At 39.0% G+C, this 23,070-nt stretch overlaps 1 protein-coding gene across 8 annotated transcripts in view; it reads right to left on the bottom strand.

Annotated features, from left to right (window-relative positions):
* LOC102456381 (V-type proton ATPase subunit S1) overlaps positions 1–23,070 on the bottom strand; it is a 105,499-nt gene that overhangs the window by 61,038 nt on the left and 21,391 nt on the right. For all 8 annotated transcript variants that reach the window (XM_014573383.4, XM_006122587.5, XM_006122586.5 and 5 more), the window contains 3 exons: positions 14,926–15,052; positions 14,754–14,822; positions 2,473–2,666 (listed from right to left, as the gene is read on the bottom strand). In XM_014573383.4, the coding sequence (XP_014428869.2) occupies positions 2,473–2,666; positions 14,754–14,822; positions 14,926–15,052 (390 nt within the window). The remainder of the gene's footprint in view (positions 1–2,472; positions 2,667–14,753; positions 14,823–14,925; positions 15,053–23,070) is intronic.

Genomic DNA, 23,070 nt, shown 5'->3' with positions numbered 1-23,070 from the left:
CAGGCAAAAATTGGCCTTTAGGGCACAGCAATAAGCAAAATTCCACATCACAAATAAGAGAATCATAGAAGCACAGAATCACAGGGTTGGAAGAGACCTCAGGAGGTTATTGTCCCAAAGCAGGACTAAGCCCAACTAAATCATCCCAGCCAGGGCTTTGTCAAGCCAGGACTTAAAAACCTCTAGGGATGGAGATTCTGCCACCTCCCTAGGTAACTCATTCCAGTGCTTCTCCACCCTCCTAGTGAAATAGTCCTAATATCCAACCTAGACCTTTCCCACTGTAACATGAGACCATTGCTCCTCGTTCTGTCATCTGTCACTACTGAGAACAATCTCTCTCATCCTCTTTGGAACCCCCCTTCAAGTAATTAAAGGCTGCTATCAAATCCCCCCTCACTCTTCTCTTCTGTAGACAAAATAAGCCCAAATCCCTCATCCTCTGCTCATAAATCATGTGTTCCAACCCTTTAATCATTTTTGTTGCCCTCCACTGGACCTTCTCCAGTGCGTCCACATCCTTTCTGTAATGGGAGAAAGGAGTATTCGACACAATGCTCTAGATGTGAGCTTACTAGCTCTGAATAAAGGGGAATAATCATTTCTCTAGATCTGCTGGCAATGCTCCTCCTAATGCACCCTACTGTGCCATTAGCTTTCTTGAATAATTTTAAAGTTGCTTCATGGTGACCTCAATGTCTTGCAGTGTGGTTTGCAACATTTTAGCATCAGCTTCAAACTATTTGCTTTATCGTACGCAATTCCAAGAGCTATAAATGTAAAAGAAAATGCTCAAAGGTTTGAAAATATTACAGGGTAGATTCCAATGAGCTCAGATGCAAAATAGCCACTCCCACAAAATACATTTCAATGTAACATTTGATTTTTCACCTGAACAATTTACTTTTATGTTTAAAAGCATTTCCATGTGCGCTTTCCTCTCATGACATCAATGACAGAAATTTTTACAGTAATTTATCACTGCTGACACTTGAAAGAGAATGGAAATGCTAGTTAGAGACATGTCAAGTGGTGGTGAAGTTGACAATAGAAAAAGTTATCAGATTAAATAAATAATCAAAGTCCTGTCAAACTCAATGATTTGTATAACTATATTGAAATAAAGCACCTAACAGGAATGCTGACAGCACCTGATAAGACTGTCCATAAACTTTGTGGCTTTTTGTTGAAACAGAAACATAGAAATATATAGATTGCTATTCCAGCTCAAGAGAATGGTCCAGAATAGTTCAGTATCCTATTTCCAATAGCGCTCTTTACCAGAGAGAGATGTAAAACTATCCAGAACTATCAATCATGCAATAACATGCCTATGAAGAGACTTTCCCTAGTCCCAGCAGAGAAAAGATGGCGTATACAAGTACGAATAATTGTATAATTTCCTTTAACATTGTATAATTTATATTTTATTTAATATTTATAATTTCATTATCCTGTCTAATGTATCTAAGATTGATCTCAACATCCCATTCTTTTTATAATTCTGCTAGGTTCTTAAACATTAGAAAACCTTATGGCAGTGAATCCAAAGTTAGTTATGTGTTGCATAAAATAATTCCATTTATAAGTTATAAAAATATTACCATTTAATTTCATTAGATGTTCCAGGTGACACAGATAAAACTGGACTGACCTTCTCTACACCATTCAAATATTGTCATTGGTAAATGTGAAAATACAGAGTGTATATTTAGGGCAACATATTTGATAGCTTTCTTACTCCTGTAATCCCATGTTCATAGGCACAGGTTTTTTTAAAGTTTTTGAGCATTGCTGTGCTCAACATTATAACACCTAACTGATTTAGGATCCTAAATCCAATTTTCAAAAGGGATTCAAGCACTCAATCGTTTCATTGCCAGTGTGATTCAGACTCCTAAGTGCCTAAATCCTTTTTGAAAATAACATTTAGGATTCCAAAGGTGTTGCAACACAGAGCACAGTAATGTCTAAATACATTTAAAAATCTGGGTCTTAATACACATAGGGTATGTCTAGACTACAGGTTTTTTCGAAAAAAGTGGTCTTTTCAAAAAAACATTCTCTGTGTCTCGACTGCTGCTGCATTCTTTCAAAAGTAAATCAAAAGAACACGGCAGTTTTTTCACCACAGAAAACCTCGTTTTACGAGGCACAACGCCTTTTTTCGAAAGTGCTCTTTCGAAAATGTCACTATGTAATGCAAACTGTGCTTTTTCAAAAGAGAGCATCCAGACTGCCGGGGTGCTCTCTTTCGAAAAACGGGCTTGCTTTTTCAAAAGTACTGGTTGTAGTCTAGATGCTCTTTTTCGAAAGAGGCTTTTGTGAAAACATTTTTCGAAAAAGCCTCTTTCGAAAGAGGCTTGAAGTCTAGACGTAGCCATGGTTAATGCACATGGCATTTGCAAGAAGGCTTGAAAATCCTGTATTCAGAAATGTTCATTCAATTCTTTACTGCAACACACACAATACCTTTTGATTGGCTGTAGCTTTACCACAAATATGTTGGGCTTGGATGTGTCCACTTCCAGCTTAGATATCTCAACCTCATCTAAGTTGGTTAGTTTCCAATCCACTGATTCTTGAAGATAATCCAGAAGATGACTGATTGCCTGACTGTCAACCGCTGATAAAACTAAGGAGGAGGATGAAGAATGAAGGAGCTCCTGTAATAAGTATGTGCAGAATTTAATCATCTGTTTCATAGTTAAGACACAAGCGGATTGCTTTTTTATATTCTTGAGTATAATATTCAAATCTGCACACAAATCCAACAATGCAATTTCAAAATTATGAAAAGTAATAAGCATTGGTAGAAATGCCTGAAAAAAAACTCAGTATCATTAAAGGTTTGCAAAGCTTATTTTTTCACCATATTATAAAATTACTGAAATATCAACAATTCAAAATTTTGATCTGCTTTTTTGTTGAATATTTTCACAAAGATAATTCTGCATTTTTCAACCAGTAATGTATTAATATTTTTGCCAACAGGCTTTTTTATTTAGCACATACTCCATGTGAAGTCTTGTAAGCATGCTACTCAAAGGGGATACACTGACAGCTCTTGGCCTGTATCCTCAGAATACATACAGTGCTAGTTTCCTCACACTTTTATACCAACGTGTCTTGACACAGTTATTACATCTTTATGGCTACTACATCATGAAGAAGTGCTTTGACGCTACCAGTCTAATACATGAAGGGCATCAAACTACTGTCAGACAGGAAATTAATGCTCTTTTAACTGAAATTAATCAATATGGTAAGCACAAGTTACAACAGAACAATTCAATATCAGACAGCCACCTTATCATGTCTATACACTTTGCATCTTGAATATTCATTCTTGTAACAAATAATTTGATTAATTATGCCTATTTTGGGATCACAGAATGTCATGTTGATGGTATTTAATTTTTTAAATGAGTATTATCAAAATTACTTCTTGGTTTGCTACTCAAAACCTGAATCACACAATTTGAAATGAGCTGGCTCAGTTGGGATTGATCAAATGGTATAATATCTGCTATTTGATCAGGTGAGCATAATTTTTTTTCTTGGGCTTCTAAGCCAAACTCTCATGGAAAGTGATTTTTTTTAATCTCTTTCTGCAAGAATGAATAAATAATGCTAATGTTCTGAAGATGCTGTTGCTGTGTCACTGCAAACCTATCCTGTCTCAAGCTCTCAAATGGAGATTCTGACAAGTGCTAAGCTCATTCAGGCCTGATGGGAACTGGAGGGGACTGCCATGCAGAAATCCAGTTCTAGAATGGCTGAACCATGTGGGTACTTCTGGAGAAGTGTAATGATAGCAGAAGGGTGCACTTGAAAGGGACTAGTTAGGTCTAATAGTGATAGAGATGCAGCCGTGTTAGTCTGGGTCTTGCTGAAACAAAAGACAGGACTATGCAGCACTTTAAAGACTAACAAAATGGTTTATTAGATGATGAACTTTCGTGGGCCAGACCCAGTTCCTCAGATCAATATGTGGAAGAAAATTGGCACAACCATATATACACCAAAGTGATACAATAAAAAAAAAGAGAACACATAAAAATATTAAACCTGATTCGTCATTTTTATATGTGTTCCCTTTTTTTGATTGTATCACTTTGGTATATATGGTTGTGCCAATTTTCTTCCACATATAGATCTGAGGAAGTGGGTCTGGCCCACGAAAGCTCATCACCTAATAAACCATCTTGTTAGTCTTTAAAGTGCTGCATAGTCCTGTCTTTTGTTTTAACTAGGTCTAAGACAATGCCATGTGACTGTGACACCTGGTTCATAATATGTTCTCTTTTGCATTTCTAAATTTAGGGCTAATTGCCACTATATCTAGTGTTCTGTTCTTAAACTTGTTACAAATTCTCTCTTAATTAGTGCAAGTGTTATGGGGTTGCTAAAGCTTTTCTCCTCCTACTCCTTCTTCCTGTTCTCTATCACATTACATATGAACATAAAAAGGGCCGTACTGGGTCAGACCAAATGTCCATCTAGCCCTGTATCCTGTCTGCCGAGAGTGGCCAGCACCAGGTGCCCCAGAGAGGGTGGACCGAAGACAATGATCAAGCGATTTGTCTCCTGCCATCCCTCTCCAGCCTCTGACAAACACAGGCCAAGGACACCATTTTATCCCCTAGCTAATAGCCTTTTATGGACCTAACCTCCATGAAATTATCTAGTTTCTCTTTAAATTCTATTATAGTCCTAGCCTTCACAGCCTCCTCTGGCAAGGAGTTCCATAGGTTGACTACACACTATGTGAAGAGGAACTTTCTTTTATTAGTTTTAAACCAGCTACCCATTAATTTCATTTGGTGTCCACTAGTTCTTCTATTTAGGGAGCTAAAAAAATAACTTTTCTTTATTGGCCCTCTCCACACCACTCATGATTTTATATACCTCTATCATATCCTCCCTCAGTCTCCTCTTTTCTAAACTGAAAAGTCCCAGTCACTTTAACCTCTCCTCATATGGGATCCGTTCCAAACCCCTAATAATTTTAGTTGCCCTTTTCTGAACCCTTTTCAAGGCCAAAATATCTTTTTTGACATGAGGAGACCACATCTGTACACAGTATTCAAGATGTGGGCATACCATAGTTTTATACAGGGGCAGTAAGATATTCTGGGTCTTATTTTCTATCCCTTTCTTAATAATTCCTAGCATCCTATTTGCCTTTTTGATCGTCGCTGCACACTGTGTGGAAGTTTTCAGAGAACTGTCCACGATAACTCCAAGATCTCTTTCCTGATTTGTCGTAGCCAAATTAGCCCCCATCATACTGTACGTATAGTTGGGGTTATTTTTCCCGATGTGCATTACTTTACACTTATCCACATTTAATTTCATTTGCCATTTTGTTGCCCAATAACTTAGTTTGGTGAGATCGTCTTGGAGTCCCTCACAGTCTGCTTCTGTCTTGACTATCCTAAACAGTTTGGTATCATCTGCAAACTTTACTACCTCACTGCTTACCCCTTTCTCCAGATCATTTATAAATAAGTTGAACAGGATTGGTCCTAGGACTGACCCTTAGGAGACACCACTAGTTATCCCTTTCCATTCAGAAAATTTACCTTTTATTCCTACCCTTTGTTTCCTGTCTTTTAAACAGTTCTCAATCCAAGAAAGGACCTTCCCTCTTATCCCATGGCCATGTAATTTACACAAGAGCTTTTGGTGAGGGACCTTGTCAAAGGCTTTCTGAAAATCTAAGTATACTAGATCTACTGGATCCCACTTGTCTGCATGTTTGTTAACCCCTTCAAAGAACTCTATCAGATTAGTAAGACAGGATTTCCCTTTACAGAAACCATGTTGACTTTTGTCCAACAAATTATGTTTTTCTACATGCTTCACAATTTTATTCTTTACTATTGTTTCGACTAATTTGCCCGGTACTGAAGTTAGACTTACCGGTCTGTAATTGCCCAGATCGCCTCTAGAGCCCTTTTTAAATATTGGTGTCACGTTGGCTACCTTCCAGTCATTAAGTACAGAAGCCGATTTAAGGGATAGGTTACAAACCACAGATAATAGTTCAGCAATTTCCCATTTGAGTTCTTTTAGAACCATTGCATGAATGCCATCCGGTCCCGGAGATTTGTTAACATTAAGTTTTTCTATTTGTTCTAAGACCTCCTCTAATGACACTTCAATCCGGGACAGTACCTCAGATTCATTACCCACAAAGGATGGTGCAGATTTGGGAATCTCCCCAACGTCCTCAGCCGTGAAGACTGAAGCAAAGAAATCATTTAGTTTCTCCGCAATGGCTTTATCTTCCTTGATTGCTCCTTTTATAGCTCAATCATCTAGGGGACCCACAGGTTTTTTAGCAGGTTTCCTGCTTCTAATGTACTTAAAAACATTTTGTTATTTCTTTGAGTTTTTGGCTAGCTGTTCCTCAAAATCTTTTTTTGCTTTTCTTATTACATGTTTACACTTGATTTGACAGTGTTTATGTCCCTTTCTATTTATCTCACTAGGATTGGACTTCCACTTCTTAAAAGATACCTTTTTGTCCCTCGCTGCTTCTTTTACATGGTGGTTAAGCCACGGCGACTCTTTTTTAGGTCTCTTGCTATGTTTTTTAATTCAGGGTATACATTTAAGTTGGGCCTCTATTATGGTGTCTTTAAAAAGTTTCCATGCAGCTTTCAGGGATTTGGCTCTAGTTACTGTGCCTTTTAATTTCTGTTTAACTAACCTCCTTATTTTTGTGTAATTCCCTTTTTTGACATTAAATGCCAGGGTGCTGGACTGCTGAGGTGTTCTTCCCACCACAGGAATGTTGAATGTTATTATATTATGGTCACTATTCCCAAGCGGTCCTGTAATGGTTATTTCCTGGACCTGATCCTGTGCTCCACTCAGGACTAAATCGAGAATTGCCTCTCCCTTTGTGGGTTCCTGCACCAGCTGCTCCAAGAAACAGTCATTTAAGCCATTGAGAAATTTTATCTCCGCTTCTCTTCCTGAGGTGACATGTACCCAGTCAATATGGGGGTAATTAAAATCCCTCATTATTATAGAGTTCTTTGAAATGCTGAGGGAGATTAGAGAGGCAAAATAATGTCAGTATCGCTGTCCTGGTCAGGTGGTCGGTAATATATCCCTACTGCTAATTTCTTATTATTGGAGCATGGAATTACTATCCATAGCGATTCTATTGAACATGTTGATTCACTTAATATTTTTATTTTGTTTGTTTCTACATTATCTTTTACATACAGTGCCACTCCACCACCCACCTGGCCTGCTCTATCCTTTCTATATATTTTATATCCCGGTATGATTGTGTCCCACAGATTTTCCTCATTCCACCAGGTTTCAGTGATGCCTAGTACGTCAATCTCCTCATTTAATATGAGGTACTCTAGTTCACCCATCTTATTAGTCAGACTCCTAGCATTTGTGTACAAGCACTTTAAAAATTTGCCACTGCTTATTTGTCTGTCCTTCCCTGGTGCATTGGATTCCTTTGTATGCGGTTGTTTGCTCTGGCCCATGGTTTGCCCTCTCTCTTCCTCTCTTTCTGACTACAGCTTAGAGAATCTCTATCAATGGATTCTCCTCTAAGAGAAGTCTCCCTCCGATTTACGTGCATCTCCACACCAATCGGCTTTCCTCCATCTCTTAGTTTAAAAACTGCTCTACGGCCTTTTTAATGTTTAGTGCCAGCAGTCTGGTTCCACCCTGGTTTAGGTGGAGCCAACCTTCCTGTATAGGCTCCCCCTCTCCCAAAAGTGTCCCCAGTTCCTAATAATTCCAAACCCCTCTCCCCTACACCATCATCTCATCCACGCATTGAGACTCTGAAGGTCAGCCTGCCCACGCGCGTTGAACTGGAAGCATTTCCGAGAATGCCACCATAGAGGTCCTGGATTTCAGTCTCTTTCCTAGCAGCCTACATTTGGCCTCCAGGACATCTCTCCTACCCTTCCTTACGTCATTGGCACCTACATGTACTACGAACACCAACTCCTCCCTAGCATTACATATAATTCTATCTAGATGCCTCGAGAGATCCGCAACCTCCGCACCAGGCAAGCAAGTGACCATATGGTTCTCCCGGTCATCACAAACCCAACTATCTATGTTTCTAACGATCGAATCACCCACTACTAACACCTGCCTTTTCCTAACTGGCATTCCCTCCCCCTCAGAGGTATCCTCAGTGCGAGAGGATACCGCAACATCCTCTGGGAGGAGGGTCCCAACTACGGGATGGTTTCCCTCTGCTCCCATTGAATGCTCTGTTCCCTTGATACTTTCATCCCCCTTAAGAGCACTGGGGCTCTCAAACTGGAGATGGGACAGTACTACAGTGTCCCAGAAAGTCTCATCAACATATCTCTCTACCTCCCTTAGCTCCTCCAGTTCAGCCACCCTGGCCTCCAAAGCCTGAATTTGGTCTCTGAGGGTCAGGAGCTCCTTGCAAAGGGTGCACACATAAGCCACCCGCCCACAGGAAAGGTAATCATACATGTACACTCGACGGAATAAACAGTATAGCCCCCACTCTGCTGTTGGGCTTCTGTCTCCATTTTTCTAATGAATAAGTTTAAGTATAAACTGGGATTCTTTTTAAACCTCTGGAATATAGATTATTATAAGATTTATGTTTTAAAGAAGGTCAGAAGTCACTAGTGCCCTCTACCCTCCCACTCCAAACTCCCTCTTCAAACTCCCTGTTAGCTGTTCCTGGTCACAAGCTCCCTGGTCGCTGAGTCACAGGCTTATATAGCTCTGGTAGCCCCTCCCCGACTGAGGCTTGCGGGAGAAAAATCAAATAACTCCAATTGTGTCTAAAGGGGGGACTGTGCAGGAAATCAAAACTCTAAAAGAAAACTGCTGTAAGGGTTAAAAAGTTTTCCAGGCCTCTCTCCCTGTAACAGAGAGAAATCAAATTAGCTCTAATCAAGACCCTTACAATGCCTATCTCAAGTTCATGGATACTCCTAGTCTGTCACAATTTGTCATGTAAACCCTTATCTTTGTCACAGTTTGCCTTGTAGACTTCTCCACTCCACATTCTCATGTGCCTTTGTTTTGTAAAACTTACTTCTAGCACTCCTGGGGTGAACAGAAGTCTCAGAGTACTTCTGCTGAGACTTTGATATGTTAAAGAATAACAATCAACAACTGAACTGTCTAAGCATTCTGTATATAGGATACCTAAACCTGTATCTCAGGGCTGTTTTCACTCTTGGGCTATGTCTAGACTGCAGGCTTCTTTTGAAAGAGGCTCTTTCGAAAGCATCTTTCAAAAGAGCCTCTTTCGAAAGATCGCGTCTAGACTGCAGGCGGATCTTTCGAAAGAGAAATCCGCTTTTTCGAAAGAGAGCACCCAGTGAGTCTGGATGCTCTCTTTCGAAGACGGCCTCTTTACATTGAAGAACGCCTTCTTTCGAAAGAGGAACTTTCGAAAGAAGGTGTTCTTCCTCATAAATTGAGGTTTACCGCCATCGAAAGAAAAGCCGCGTTCTTTCGAAATAATTTCGAAAGAACGCGGCTTGAGTCTGGACGCAGGGGAAGTTTTTTCGGGAAAAGGCTACTTTTCCCGAAAAAACCCCTGAGTCTGGACACGGCCTTGGTGTGACAGCCTGCATGCATGCATGCATCATAAAGTTTTTCCTTCTAGATTTCTCTCCTGCCTCACTGATTTGACCTCCGGCCTCGGACCCTTCTGGGGGCTCTGTACCCCAGGGGAGCGAGATTTCCCCATCAGGCTCAGCCAATTAACAGAGGCTTCTAGATTTCAAACCTTTTAGAAGCTTCTTCAAACAAACCAACCAACCAACCAACCAGACAAACACAAGCTCAGCACACAGCAAAAAACTCCCCCCCAGCACACACTCCAGATAGCCACTTACCACAAGGATCCTGTTTTTACTCCTCTTTTACCTAGAGAACACCCTCTCCAAACTTCCTGTTAGCTGTTCCTGGTTGCTGAGTTACAGGCTTATATAGCTCTGGTAGCCCCTCCCCCTGACTGAGGCTCAGCCAATTAACATTCCTGAACCTTTTCTGTCTTTTTTGGTTGCTCAAATTTTTTGCTGTTGCTTATGTTTCCTGATGGTCTTAATTTTAAAGGAGGAAATCCCAAGCTAAGGTTAGACATTGTCATAGTTTGTCTAACTGCAAATCAAAGATACCTTGATTGTATTGTCCAGTTAGCCAGGATGGTAGAAAAATAACTACAGGAATGAAAACAGGGCTAGGGCTGCCTTGGTTCACAGGCCTCTGAAAAGGGCTCTCAGCTCCTTCTACAGGAAATCAGTGTCAGATCTTGCCTTGTTTGTTTTGGTTAATGAACCTGAAGATAGTTAACATGTTGCCTGAGAAAATTATGATGTTATATTTAATGTCAACAGTTTTGCTACTTTAATTCAGAGAAGTCTATGAACTGTATTATGTAGGAAGCCAGATTAGATGATCATTGTGGTCCCTTCTGGCCTTATAATCTATTAACTCCTTGCTCCCTAGCAACAGGAACTGTTCCAACAATATTATTAAACAGGGTGGGTTTTTTTGGCGGGGGGTCTGTTAAAGAAAAATGATTAGTAGTCAGTGTCTGGATTTATAAAAATTGTAAAGACAGAAATTCAAAATCTTATATGGGTATTGCACACTTGCAGGCCCACCAACAGGGCAGGGGAGGATCGGGGCAAAAAAGGCAATTATGCTAGGGCCCTAGGATTCAAAAGGGCCCAGAGCTCCCAGCCAATGCTGACACTACTGAAGCAGCGGCCGCAGCTGGAGTCCCAGACCCTTTTGTATTGCTGCCGGACTGCAGCTATGTGTGACTCTGAAGGCTGGAGTGGGGGGAGGTAGCACCTCAGTCTGGACAGTGCTAAAGACAGACTGTCTTTTGCCTTGCCCCTTCCACCCTAGGCCCTGACCCTTCTGGGGGTGCAGAGCTGTCCCATCCCACCTTACCCCAGGGCCCGCAATAGTTGTCAGCCCCACTGTACACTTATTATTAAGGAACCCTTATGATACAAGCTGTTTAGTATATATTCAGATTAGTATATATTATCAGCATATCTGAATTCTGCACACTTTAAATGGGACTGAACATGCATAGAGCTACCAAAATGGGCCTGATTTTGTATTGCAATGAAGGACCCAGTCAAGAAGAGGCAAATCCATTCCCGAGTAATCAAACTGGATATTGGGGAGATCTTAGGTGAGAAGGGAGAGAAGTCTTCTCCCTAAGCATACAGAGTGACAAACCTCTGCATAGAACTGAGAGTGTAAATATTTGTAAAAGGAATTTCTACTGGCTCTGTCAAATTATTATCTGGAAAAACTTCTTTTATCTTTTTTTTACAAGTTGCCTCTTCTAGATCAAACATTAGAGGAACTTTTTAAACTGATTTCAATGGTTTCCAGAAAGAGAATGTTAATTGCTCTCGTTTGTTCTTAGATATAGATTATGTTTAGATACTTTTCTGTCAATTTTGTAACAAAATGTATTTTTGGGAAACAATTCTTATGTTTCCAGATTTTCCAGGACAAAAACAAACCAGAAGTAGGAAGTCTTCTTCATATAAATGAGAGATCCTTGAAGTCTTTCATCTTCAAAAATGCCATTTAAAATATCAAAGTTGTGAACTTATTTTCTAACATACTGATCAGTTAGTGTCACATATTCAAAACAAAGAACACAGAGTTGGAAGAACCATCTGTTTCTACTCAGGCAATAGTCTTTTGAAAATCAGTGACAATCATATGGAAAATTAGTTTTGTCACTGTTGTTGAAGCTTCCCGCTTACATAATGTATTTTATAGTTTTAGATTAATACCACAACTTCCAGAATGCAACTTGAAATAATACATTATAGTACTAGGAAAAATTGATGTTCTATACTTTAGCAGATAATAGTTATTTCAACTACTGAAAGTATTTGTAAATAAGTAGTTTTTCATTCAATTGCAGTTTCTTAGCTAATGTTGTGATGTATAACCTGATTTTATTTATTTATGTTTATTTTTTACTTTAAAAAAACCATATAGATATCAGGTATGCTAATTCCGGTCATCCCTGCATTTGCTTGAAGACCTACTAATAGTAGAAAGCAATGTCTCAGAGCATGCTTACTATGTATTCTCACACCATAGTTGAAGGGGACAATTTGAATCTTTAACAAAGACAACCTTTATCTAAAAAGTTAGTTAGTCACTGAAGTTAAATAACTGTAAAACAAAATTTAAGAGTCTAAGACGTTCTCTATTCTGGGCAGTTTAATTAAATTGGTAATTGGTTTAAAACTAGCTAGTATCCATTTTGTTTAAGTCAGTTCAAAAGTCTATAGCAATAGGTCTCCTGGTAGAGTAGGAGATAATATTTCAGCCTATTTAAACAGAATAGCTAACTGAAGCCTGTTTTACACAGTTTTGTACTGCTATAATTACTTTGGTTTAGAAACTTAGAATATGGCTGCACTGCCACCCTAGTTCTAACTAGGGTGGCTAATGTAGTCATTCGAACGTGCAAATGAAGCCCGGGATTTAAATATCCCGGGCTTCATTTGCATGTTCCTGGGGGCCGCCATTTTTAAATGCCCGGTAGCTCGAACTACCTGCCCATGGCTACACGCGGCACAGGCTAGGTAGTTCGAATTAACACTCTCAATTCGAACTACCGTTACTCCTCCTGGTGCAGTTATACAGATATAAAGATGCTTACAGCAATATAGTGTATTCCTGTTCAGCAATCATGTTGAAATAGGATTATATGATCTCGTTCAGACAGTTGGTAAAATGATCAATAGTTATTATTACCAATGATGATTGCAATTATTTTCAGTTACATACATATGGCTGTTTTGGCCATTTAGATTATATTTGGCTATTAAGGAGTGCCTATAATGAGAAGTCATGTAGCTGGGCATAGGTACATCTACATACACATACAATAGTTAGCAAAAAGTTCTGACTTACAATAGTAATTACACAACTGCACAGCTGGCAGCTAATTAGATTGTTTTATTTTACATTGTAATTCCACAGAGTTAAGCATCAGTGGAGGGAAAGCCAAAGTTAATACTTTAGAAAACAGTTTGTGGAATATAATTTGCTTGACAAGATTTCTCCCTGTATGCTAATCTTTGTATTTTATTATTTAATAAAAAAATATTTGAACCTTTAGGACAAATTATGTACTTGTAACTTCTTTTTCTGTATTAACTGGAAATGGAAGCTTCTAATTGCATACATACCCATTCATCTCAAAAGCTCAAAACAGCTGTTAATGTAGCTGAACAAATCTAATAACTGCAAATGTCTCTGAGGCTTATAGCCCTATAACTCTCTTTGCAAGTTACATTTTTTCCTTGTATTACACATGCTGCTACATGCATACATTCATACTAAATGAGATCTCTTGTTTAACTGTGTGAATACATTTGCATCTCTGAAGTTCAAGAGGAAACTGCTTAGGTCACATAGCACAGCTAATATTTCTTAATTGCTTATACCACACAGTATGTTTATTGAGATGTAAAAGTCTGTGATCATACAACGTTAAAGATCTCAATTTCCCTAAGATGAGAAAATTCACAGCTGATTTTCCCTTTGTCCCTTTTTATGTATATAGTATAATAGAGTCTTTTGTCAAATGATCAAAACTGTATTTCTTTCTAAAAATATGCTTTTGCTCAAATGCAAGCTATGAGATTGATTCAGGGATTTCTGGATGAAGTTTTATGGCCTATATTCTATAGGTCAGAGTCAATGACCTTTCCTGAATGTCAAATCTATGACTCTGTTCTCAAGTGCACAAGTGTTGCTAAGGTCATATACTGTATATATGGACACCCAAGTGAAAGAAAATGGTTTAACTTAAACAATACATATTTCAATGTAATGTGACATCAGTAGGATTGTAAATACATTATAGAAAAATCCCATTTCCTGCAGATCCGTTTTGCTACATTTATTGTATCTCACTTGCTCTCTCTCTCTCTACACACACACACACAATATTAAAAGTCTGGATTGGAACATTGAGCTCTTAAAAGTTTAGGTAATGCCATAATTAAGATCTCTCATGCAACCTTAATTTGTCCCACTTGTTAGTATGCATTCTGATCTAGTCTTAATCTCAAACTGTTCCCCCCTCCCCATAGGACCCCTTCTTCATTCACTGCATAGTCCCAGTCTCCTCAGCCAGCAAGTCCTGGTCTTATATCTCCAGACTATTAGTCTTAGTTGCCCCTTGCTGATGTGCATTTTGCTGTTCTTCCAGCACTGTCTCCAACAATGCATCTATGACTGTCCTTCACACTAACCAATAGTACCTGAGAAAGGTGGGCATATCAAGTTTGTTGTGCCTATTTCTGTCAGCATGGACAGTATTGAGCATGTTGCAGGAGCATTTTGTAAACTTTCTTAATGAGAACTAGAATGAGAGCTCAGAAAGTGCTGACTGTGGCTGTACAGGATTTAACTTTCAATACTGAGTCTGTGTGTTTAATGTTTTTAGGAATAATTTTTACAGATGATGATCAATGCACAGAATTTGACTTTCAAAAAGAAAACTTCTAATTACAGTAAATGCAATTACTTTTCCGCAATACTTCTGTTAAAATTGAAGCAATTTTTTAAATGTAACTATCAAACTGCTTTGAATGTCATTCTATTAACAATTGTCTGTCACATCTTTCTAACATCTATTTTTGTTTGTTTTTCAAATGCCACCTGGAGGCAACATATGGAATAGAAAGGCTTGCCTGAATATTGTGAAATGGCTTCTCATTTTCATAAGATTCACTGTTACGTGTGAAGTCATCGATGCTAAGCTGAAAAACAGAAGAATGGGATAGGTCACACTGTGTCATCTCAGCTCATTACACACAAGCTGTACTCTGCATTGACAAGATGAAACAAATTACCAGTACATACCGTATCTTGAAGGAACAAGACAAGGTTCTTGGAATCCTGGGTAAACACAGGTTGCAATAGCATATGTAGCTCCTGCTTTGAGATAATATGTCCTTCATGTAAAGTAGCTTCAGAATTCCACAATGAGCTAAAATTAAAGTTAAATATTTTCCTTTATACTTGTTGCAAAGATTGACGTTTTGTTTCACATCAATATACAAATGATGATAATGATATCATAGCCTTTGGGTAAAAATTGAGTGTAATATCCGACAGTCTATTCTAGATGTGAATTCAATAGGACAAATTATATGAAGTCAGTTAAATTAAGCTAAGGATGAACTGGGGCATGAATTATTATTATTTATTACTATCACCTGCCATTAGTATTTATTGTGATTTGTGGAGTGTCAATAATACGCTAGATGTTTTATTGACATGTGTAAACTGATGACCCTCACATGAAGAATTTACATTCTCAGTGCCCAATCCTACAAACACATAAGAACATAAGAACGGCCGTACTGGGTCAGACCAACGTTCCATCTAGCCCAGTATCCTGTCTGCTGACAGTGGCCAGTACCAGATGCCCCAGAGGGAGGGAACACAACAGGTAATCATCACATATCATATATTACTAAACAATATGCTTTCCACTGTGGATGATTCCACAGAAGTCAGTGACGCTGCTAATGGTAATAAACACTGAGGATCCAGTTCAGCAAACCATCAGTGTTCAGCAAAATCTATGCTTAACTAGACCTTAATGGGACATAAGTACATACTTAAGCAGTTTACGGAATTGGTATTGATTTAAGCATATACATTAGTATATTATTGTAATAGACATAGCATATTTTTAAAAGAAAGTTGATGATGCATATTACCTGTGATGGGAGTGATCACAGAAGTCAACTTGGTATTGTTCCCTAATGTGCCAATTAAGCCCCTGATGCAACCTTCTTGCTCTCTGGGGCTCCCTACCACCTGTCCTGCTGGTCCAGATTCTCTGGTCTTCCCCCAGACAAGGCACAGAGTTGGGGTTACCACCTCCCTTCAGAGCAATGCAGACACTGAATTACTTCAAGAAGACTCAGTTCTAGGGCTCAGCACCTAGGAAACCAATCCCCAAAAGGGATCAAAGCCCCAAACAAATCCATCTTTTCCTGTGTAAAAGTTTTACACAGAGAAGGCTCATAGGTAAGTTCTCTTTATCAATGAAAGAGAAATATGCACAATGGTTGCTCCCCCCAGATAAGAATGATTCACATTGGGCCTAATAGTAAACAAACATATTTTATTAAGTGCTAAAAGTAGGATTTAAGTGGTTGCAAGTGATCAAAATAAATTTCTAAATGAAAATGAATGGAATACACATAGCTAGTTCTTATCCATTAAGAAGTTTTCTAATCCATTAAGAAATGTTTACCCTAAACAGCTATTCTTTTTTCAGGTATAAGCTTCAAACCAGAGGGTTTTTTTACTCTGACATGGATTGCCATCCCTCTTCAAAGTTCTTTGTATCCTCTTACCGTGGTCACCAACCAGTAGATCAGGATCTACCGGTAGATCTTGGAGCTTCTGGCAGGTGATCCTGACTGGTTTGGCCAAGAGGCTATCAAAGGCCAGCACTTCAGCTGCCCCCTCTCCCCACTGTAGCTTTTCTTCTGCCCTTTGCCTTGAAGATGCCCCGCCCTCTGGGGAGGCTTCTACTTTCTGTTCAGGGCAGGGGAGGGGGAGAAGGGGTGCTGATGTGAAGGTGCCCCCTCCAACTCTGTATCCTTTCTCTGCAAAGCAGAAAGGGGGCACAACAGGACTTGGGATGGAGTTTTCTGGCTGCTTTAGGGAGTGGTCCAGGGCCAGAGACACCTGAGGTATGCAGTGCCCAGCTGGAGCCCACATCCCTAACTCCTACCCCAGTCATGAACCCCCTCCTGCACACCAATCCCTGAGCATCCCTGCATCCAAATGCCATACCAGAGCCTGCATCTACAACCCCTTCCTACATCCCAACGGTCTGCCCCAAGAGCAGCTCAGAGCCCCTCTCACGCTCCAGATCCCTTAATCCAAGACCAGAGCCTGAACCTCAACCCTCTGCCCCAGCCTGGTGAAAGTGAGTGAGGATGAAGGAGGGAGTGAGAAGGGGCAGGGCCTCAGAGAAGGGGCAGGAAGGAGGTGGGCCCAGGGTATTTATATTTGAGGTAGATCTTGGACTGCACTTACATTCAAAAACTGATCTCATGCTCAAAAAGGTTGGAGATCCCTGTCTTAGGTCATGTCACACAGTTTTCATTGAAGACCAAAGCCGATGGCTTACTATTGCTTAAACACTTTCCCGCAGGGAAGGAATCCTTTGTTTTGCATCCCATCCTCCAATGGAAAAATGCCAAGTTCAAAATGGATTTCAGTACCAGGTGGCATGGTTACATGTCTTTCTAGATCTACCACCTTTGGACTTACAGGACAAAAAAGGCTGTTTATAGGTCATTGAGCTGATCATTGAGCTGATCATTAAGTTTCTGGGGCACCAATAAGGGCTCCCATTAACACATTTAGAACTATAAACAGATTCATACTTTTTATTTCTAACTTCACATACAAGAATGATATATGCACAAAAAAGCATATATAGATCCAGCAGATTGTTACTATAAAATTTACATGTTACATGGCTTGTTTTGCATAAAGCATCTTTGCATTATGCATATTCATATTCAGAAGCCAATTCTCATAATGCATTTGGAGGAAAAACCTCATGCTAACTTTCTTTTATATAAAACATACTTTAAACGTTGGCAGGAAGTATTGTTTGATTGTTTAGAATTCAAGAGACATTTTCCATTTGCTTCCTTTGGATTCTTGTAATGGTCCTTTCATCCTCTAGAGACATGGCTGCAAGCTGTCCTATGTTCTAAACGGAAATAGATTAGCCATTACAAGTGTTCAAAAATGGCCTTAGTAAAATTAATAATGTGGCAGAAAACAACACACTGGTGACAAAAAAAGGCTGCTAAGATTCAACTTGTGAAGCAAAATGAAAACAACTGTTCTTTGGTGCCAGATTTCTTCTTGAATTAACCATACTTAGCTGGGAACAAAGAGCAACCAGACCGAGAGGAAGAAATGCAAATCGATAGAGAGGGTGTTACTGTGTTGATGATGATGACACTTTTTCAGAAGAGGGTATAGAAAATGTGTCCCATTCATTAATCCCACTGCCTTTTCCACTTCATACAGTCTTTTAGACCATTACTAAAGAGATATGAGGAGGATCATGAATATAGGGAAGCTGATGAGGAAAGGTTGATAATAGATTTGTGATGAGGAGGTGAAGCAGTAAGTTGACTTATTGTAGCTAAGGCTAAAAGGCTGCCATTGAAAGACCAATTTCCCTGTAGTAGCATCCTCTATTAGAATCTTTTATCTGGTCTCTGTGGATTTCTGCTGGAGAACCCATCACACCAAAGAACCACTCGACAAATAGATTCAATTGTTTTGTGCCAAAATGTGATTGCCAACTGGAATCAGTAAGATATATGCTGAACATTTTCATCTGGAGATTCCCTTATCAAATTCCTACTAAACTACCATAGTGCAGTCAGACACCATGATGCTATACAATTGATAGACTTCATGCTAAGTTACTACTATTTTGGCATCACATGAGCACTCATGAGATAAGTGAAGGTAACTTCACAATGATAAAAGGCATAAATGTGTTTTCTCATTCTTCAATATTGAAATAACAGAGAGAGAGAGAGTGACAGACAGACAGACAAAGGTGGCTGCCTATTAAGTTTTTAAATAGTAAGGATAGAAATTGACAAAATTGGAGGTGGCATTATATTTTCAACACATTATTTATCACGTGGTTTTGCAAAACTAGATCTAGGAACAGCTTAGATCTTTCACATTGTAATAAAAACATTTGTAGGGAGGAGGTTTGGATAAATTATCCTAGATTTACCTATCTTCAGATCTTAATATTTACTGAAACTGTTTCATAGAATAATCATAGGTAGGTATTTAGGAGGCTATTTAGTAAAATGTTATACATATTACAAACGTATATTTTCAATACTGAGGTAATGATGACACCTTTCTGTTTTAATACTCTAATACTTCACATTGTTGTGCTTGGGTGCAGAACTTTATGGAAAATCCAGCCCTAAAAGAGTTGCCTAGGGTAATACTGCAACCCTGGAGAAACAGGAGTAGAACCTCAATCTTGCATCTTCCAGTCATGTGCTTTAACCTCCGAACCATGATAAATCAATTTTCTAAGCCTGAATCAAATGAGTTCCATTGTAAAGGACAACAGATACACAATTGAGTATTTATTCAGCCAGCTATTACTGATTGTCACATGTGAATACAAGTTCATGATTTCTGAGTCACAACCTTTCATGGGTGAAAATACTTTGGGTGTTCTGCTAGAATGGAGCTGTGATGTTGCATCCAGGGAGAATAGTCAGTTGAGGATATATTTCACTGCTAATTGCCAGTTGAAAGCAAACTATGTTCCTCTGCAAGACTTCTCAAAAAATTGTGGGGAATCACCTTGGGGTCTCAGTTTGCATCCTGAGTTGACACGAAAGCTGTTTAGAAAGATAAAATATCTAGATTCTCAATACTGTAGATTCTCAATCTTACAGAAAGTAGTAGGTGTTGGGGACACTTTCAGGAAAAGGCTTCAAGAATGTTAACATTAAAAACTGGTGGAACCACTTACTGAATTTAGGGTCGAATCCTGCAGTGGAGGCAGTATATTTGCTTTTATTATTTGAGCGATCTTAACATTTGCTGTTTTCATATGCATGTTTGTTAGACCTCTTCATTTGTATTTTGAAATTCATGTTAATGAATATACAGAAAGCCTAAGAGCCTAGAAATTGCTTCAGAGATAATAAGCAATAGCTTATTAAGTTTGCAGATGATACCAAGCTGGGAGGGATTGCGACTAATCTGGAGGATAGGGTCATAATTCAAAATGACCTGGACAAATTGGAGAAATGGTCTGAGATAAATAGGATGAAGTTTAATAAAGACAAATGCAAAGTGCTCCACTTAGGAAGGAACAATCAGTTTCACACATACAGAATGGGAAGCGACGGTCTGGGAAGGAGTACGGCAGAAAGGGATCTAGGGGTTATAGTGGACCACAAGTTAAATATGAGTTAGCAGTGTGATGCTGTTGCAAAGAAAGAAACATGATTCTGGGATGTATTAACAGGTGTGTTGTGAGCAAGACATGAGAAGTCATTCTTCTGCTCTATGCTGGTTAGGCCTCAATTGGAGTATTGTGTCCAGTTCTGGGCACCACATTTCAAGAAAGATGTGGAAAAATTGGAGAGGGTCCAGAGAAGAGCAACAAGAATGATTAAAGGTCTAGAGAACATGGCCTATGAGGGAAGGCTGAAGGAATTGGGTATGTTTAGTTTAGAAAAGAGAAGATTGAGGGGGGACATAGTTGCAGTTTTCAGATATCTAAAAGGGTGTCATAAGGAGGAGGGAGAAAACTTGTTCATCTTGGCCTCTGAGGATAGAACAAGAAGCAATGGGCTTAAACTGCAGCAAGGGAGGTTTAGGTTGGACATTAGGAAAAAGGACATTAGGGTGGTCAAACACTGGAATAAATTGCCCAGGGAGGTTGTGGAATCCCCATCTCTGGAGATATTTAAGAGTAGGTTGGATAAATGTCTATCAGGGATGGTCTAGACAGTATTTGGTCCTGCCATGAGGGCAGGGGACTGGACTTGATGTCCTCTCGAGGTCCCTTCCAGTCCTAGTATTCTATATTTTATAGGCTTGAAATTTGAGAGCAGGGAAACCCCACGATCTCAGCATCAGACTTTAAAATAGCAAGGGAACCCCATGATCTCAACTTAAAATTTTAAAACATCAGGGAAAACCTCAAGGATTCACAATCATTATTCATATAGAGTTTTCAGTGCCTCATCTCCATGCTGAACCTCTGAATGTTTCATGTTTGCATCAGCAAGACACATCATTAAAATATTAAAGACATTGATTACAGATTAATTTAAGCAAAGTTCGTAAATGGCATATGTTTTAACAATTACCTGATAGCAAATCAAACAGTAATTTAAAAGCAGTTTCCCGAGCAGCATTAGCAAAAATATACAAAATAAATATTCCCAGGATTACTCCAGAGATTTTACATCTGCAATTAATAGAAAAATATATGACACAGGCAATGGAATTAAATTTGATTCCAAATCATCATGGTAAAAAATTAGTGGGTTTATTTTTTTGTATAGCTCAACACAGGAAAAGTACAAAGATTTTGGAAGTTAATAAGGCCATTTAAAAATATGGCAGCCTTGGAAAGGCTTACCATTCTTAGGAATTACTGACTATGAGTTGGTGGGCTATCTTTTCTAAGATAATTTTTATTCTGAACATGGAATGTTGTTGACTCCCAGCATCATTGCTGCAAATACAGTCTACATAGATTGGTTCTTATCTCTTATGATGTGTATTTTTCACTTACAGTGTGTGTGTGTGTGTGTGTACCCAGACTGTCTCAAAAACAGAGACTTTAAAAACTGTAGCTCTGGGAACTTTACAAGTAGACTAAAAAGTTATTTAAGGGCACACTGAAGCCAACAGAGAGACTGTCATCCACTTCAAGTGCTAAATGGGAAACATTAGTTCAGACTTTAATTGGAACATTTGTTTAATATTCACATTAACCATATAATTTGCCTGTTTATTTTAAATCTCTTAATTGCATTTGGCTGTGTGTGTTTACATATTTTACTTTCTGGTTAAAGAAGGGGTGGGAATAAGACTCAGATGCTTTGCTTCAACCACTGAGTATAGCACAAGCCTGTGGGAGACAGGTATAGGAACCTGGCAGTTTGCTTTCCCCTCTCACAGACATCCAGAACAGCTGAATGAATAATCTGGTTCTGTGGTCCGTCAGTGAGGTATACAAGGATATTATCTAATCTGTCTTCTCTTGAGGGCCATCTTAAATTTGGACAGTGATTTCTAATAGAAGCAAAAATTTCAATAAACTCTGTATCTCGGTCCAAGAGGAGGACAAACTCTGATTTAATAAGGCTTTTACATCTGTGACTTATGATCCTCTGTACTCTTTCTAGCATGCAGACAAAATCATTTTGGGATTTAACTTTTTCATTTGTGTTTTTCAATCAGCAGGAGATTACTAGAAAAATAATGATATTTTTGCCACATGCAACACACATAAGCAAGCCCATAGGTCGTTAATATCATTTCACTAGGTACCTGAAATCACAGTCACTAGATATGAAATTCACATGTCACCAGTGCTAGTGGCAGCTGCAGAATGAAAATTAATGACTAATGGACCTGAATTTCAAAAAGGTACTGAAGCATCGTATTGTATGATATCACCATGACAGCTGGATACATTGAAAGAATACATTTGGAGTGGCAACACAACAATGGCCTGATATAAAATGTCATCTTACAGTGGAGTATATTTAACTCTTCTGAGAAAAACATTCCCAAAGAAGCTAAGGGATTTTTCAACATCCGTTGTGTGGCAGATCAGAGAGGTTCAACCTGTATCAGTTCTCTATGCCTATAAGTCAAAATAGATTTCCCTTTACAATTTTCACAACTAAGAGAAAAATGATTATTTTAGTAAGGCTACGTCTACACTGCTCAGTCTTGTGCAGGAACATATGCAAATGAGGTGCAGCGATGAATATTGCTGTGCCTCATTTGCATACTTAATGAGCCACCATTTTGCACAAGAGGCTTTTCCACAAAAAATCCCTTTTGCACCAGAGCCTTTCTGCCTGAAAATAAATGGTAGAACAGCTCTTGCACAAGAGGGGTTTTTTATGCAAGAAGGAGCAGTGTAGACTGCTCGTTTTTGAGCAAAAGCCTCTTGCGCAAAAATGGTGGCTCATTACATATGCAAATGAGGTGTGGCAATATTCATTGCCGGGCCTCATTTGCATATGTTCTTGCACAAGATTGGGCAGTGTAGACGTAGCCTTAGTGTTTAGTTTTAACTCTTGCTCAAAATCACTTATAATCTACATTCAATATACAAAGAGTCACCTCTGGTCTTAGCATAATGCTGGGTAGTTATTGGAAAGTGTGAAATGTTTTCACTGACTGTAAGCAAAGAACATTCCAATGACA

Source organism: Pelodiscus sinensis, chromosome 1 (genome assembly GCF_052426305.1).
Source record: "Pelodiscus sinensis isolate ZL-2025 chromosome 1, ASM5242630v1, whole genome shotgun sequence".
NCBI classification, from domain to species: domain Eukaryota; kingdom Metazoa; phylum Chordata; order Testudines; family Trionychidae; genus Pelodiscus; species Pelodiscus sinensis.
This window is presented reverse-complemented; position numbering and strand designations above follow the sequence as displayed.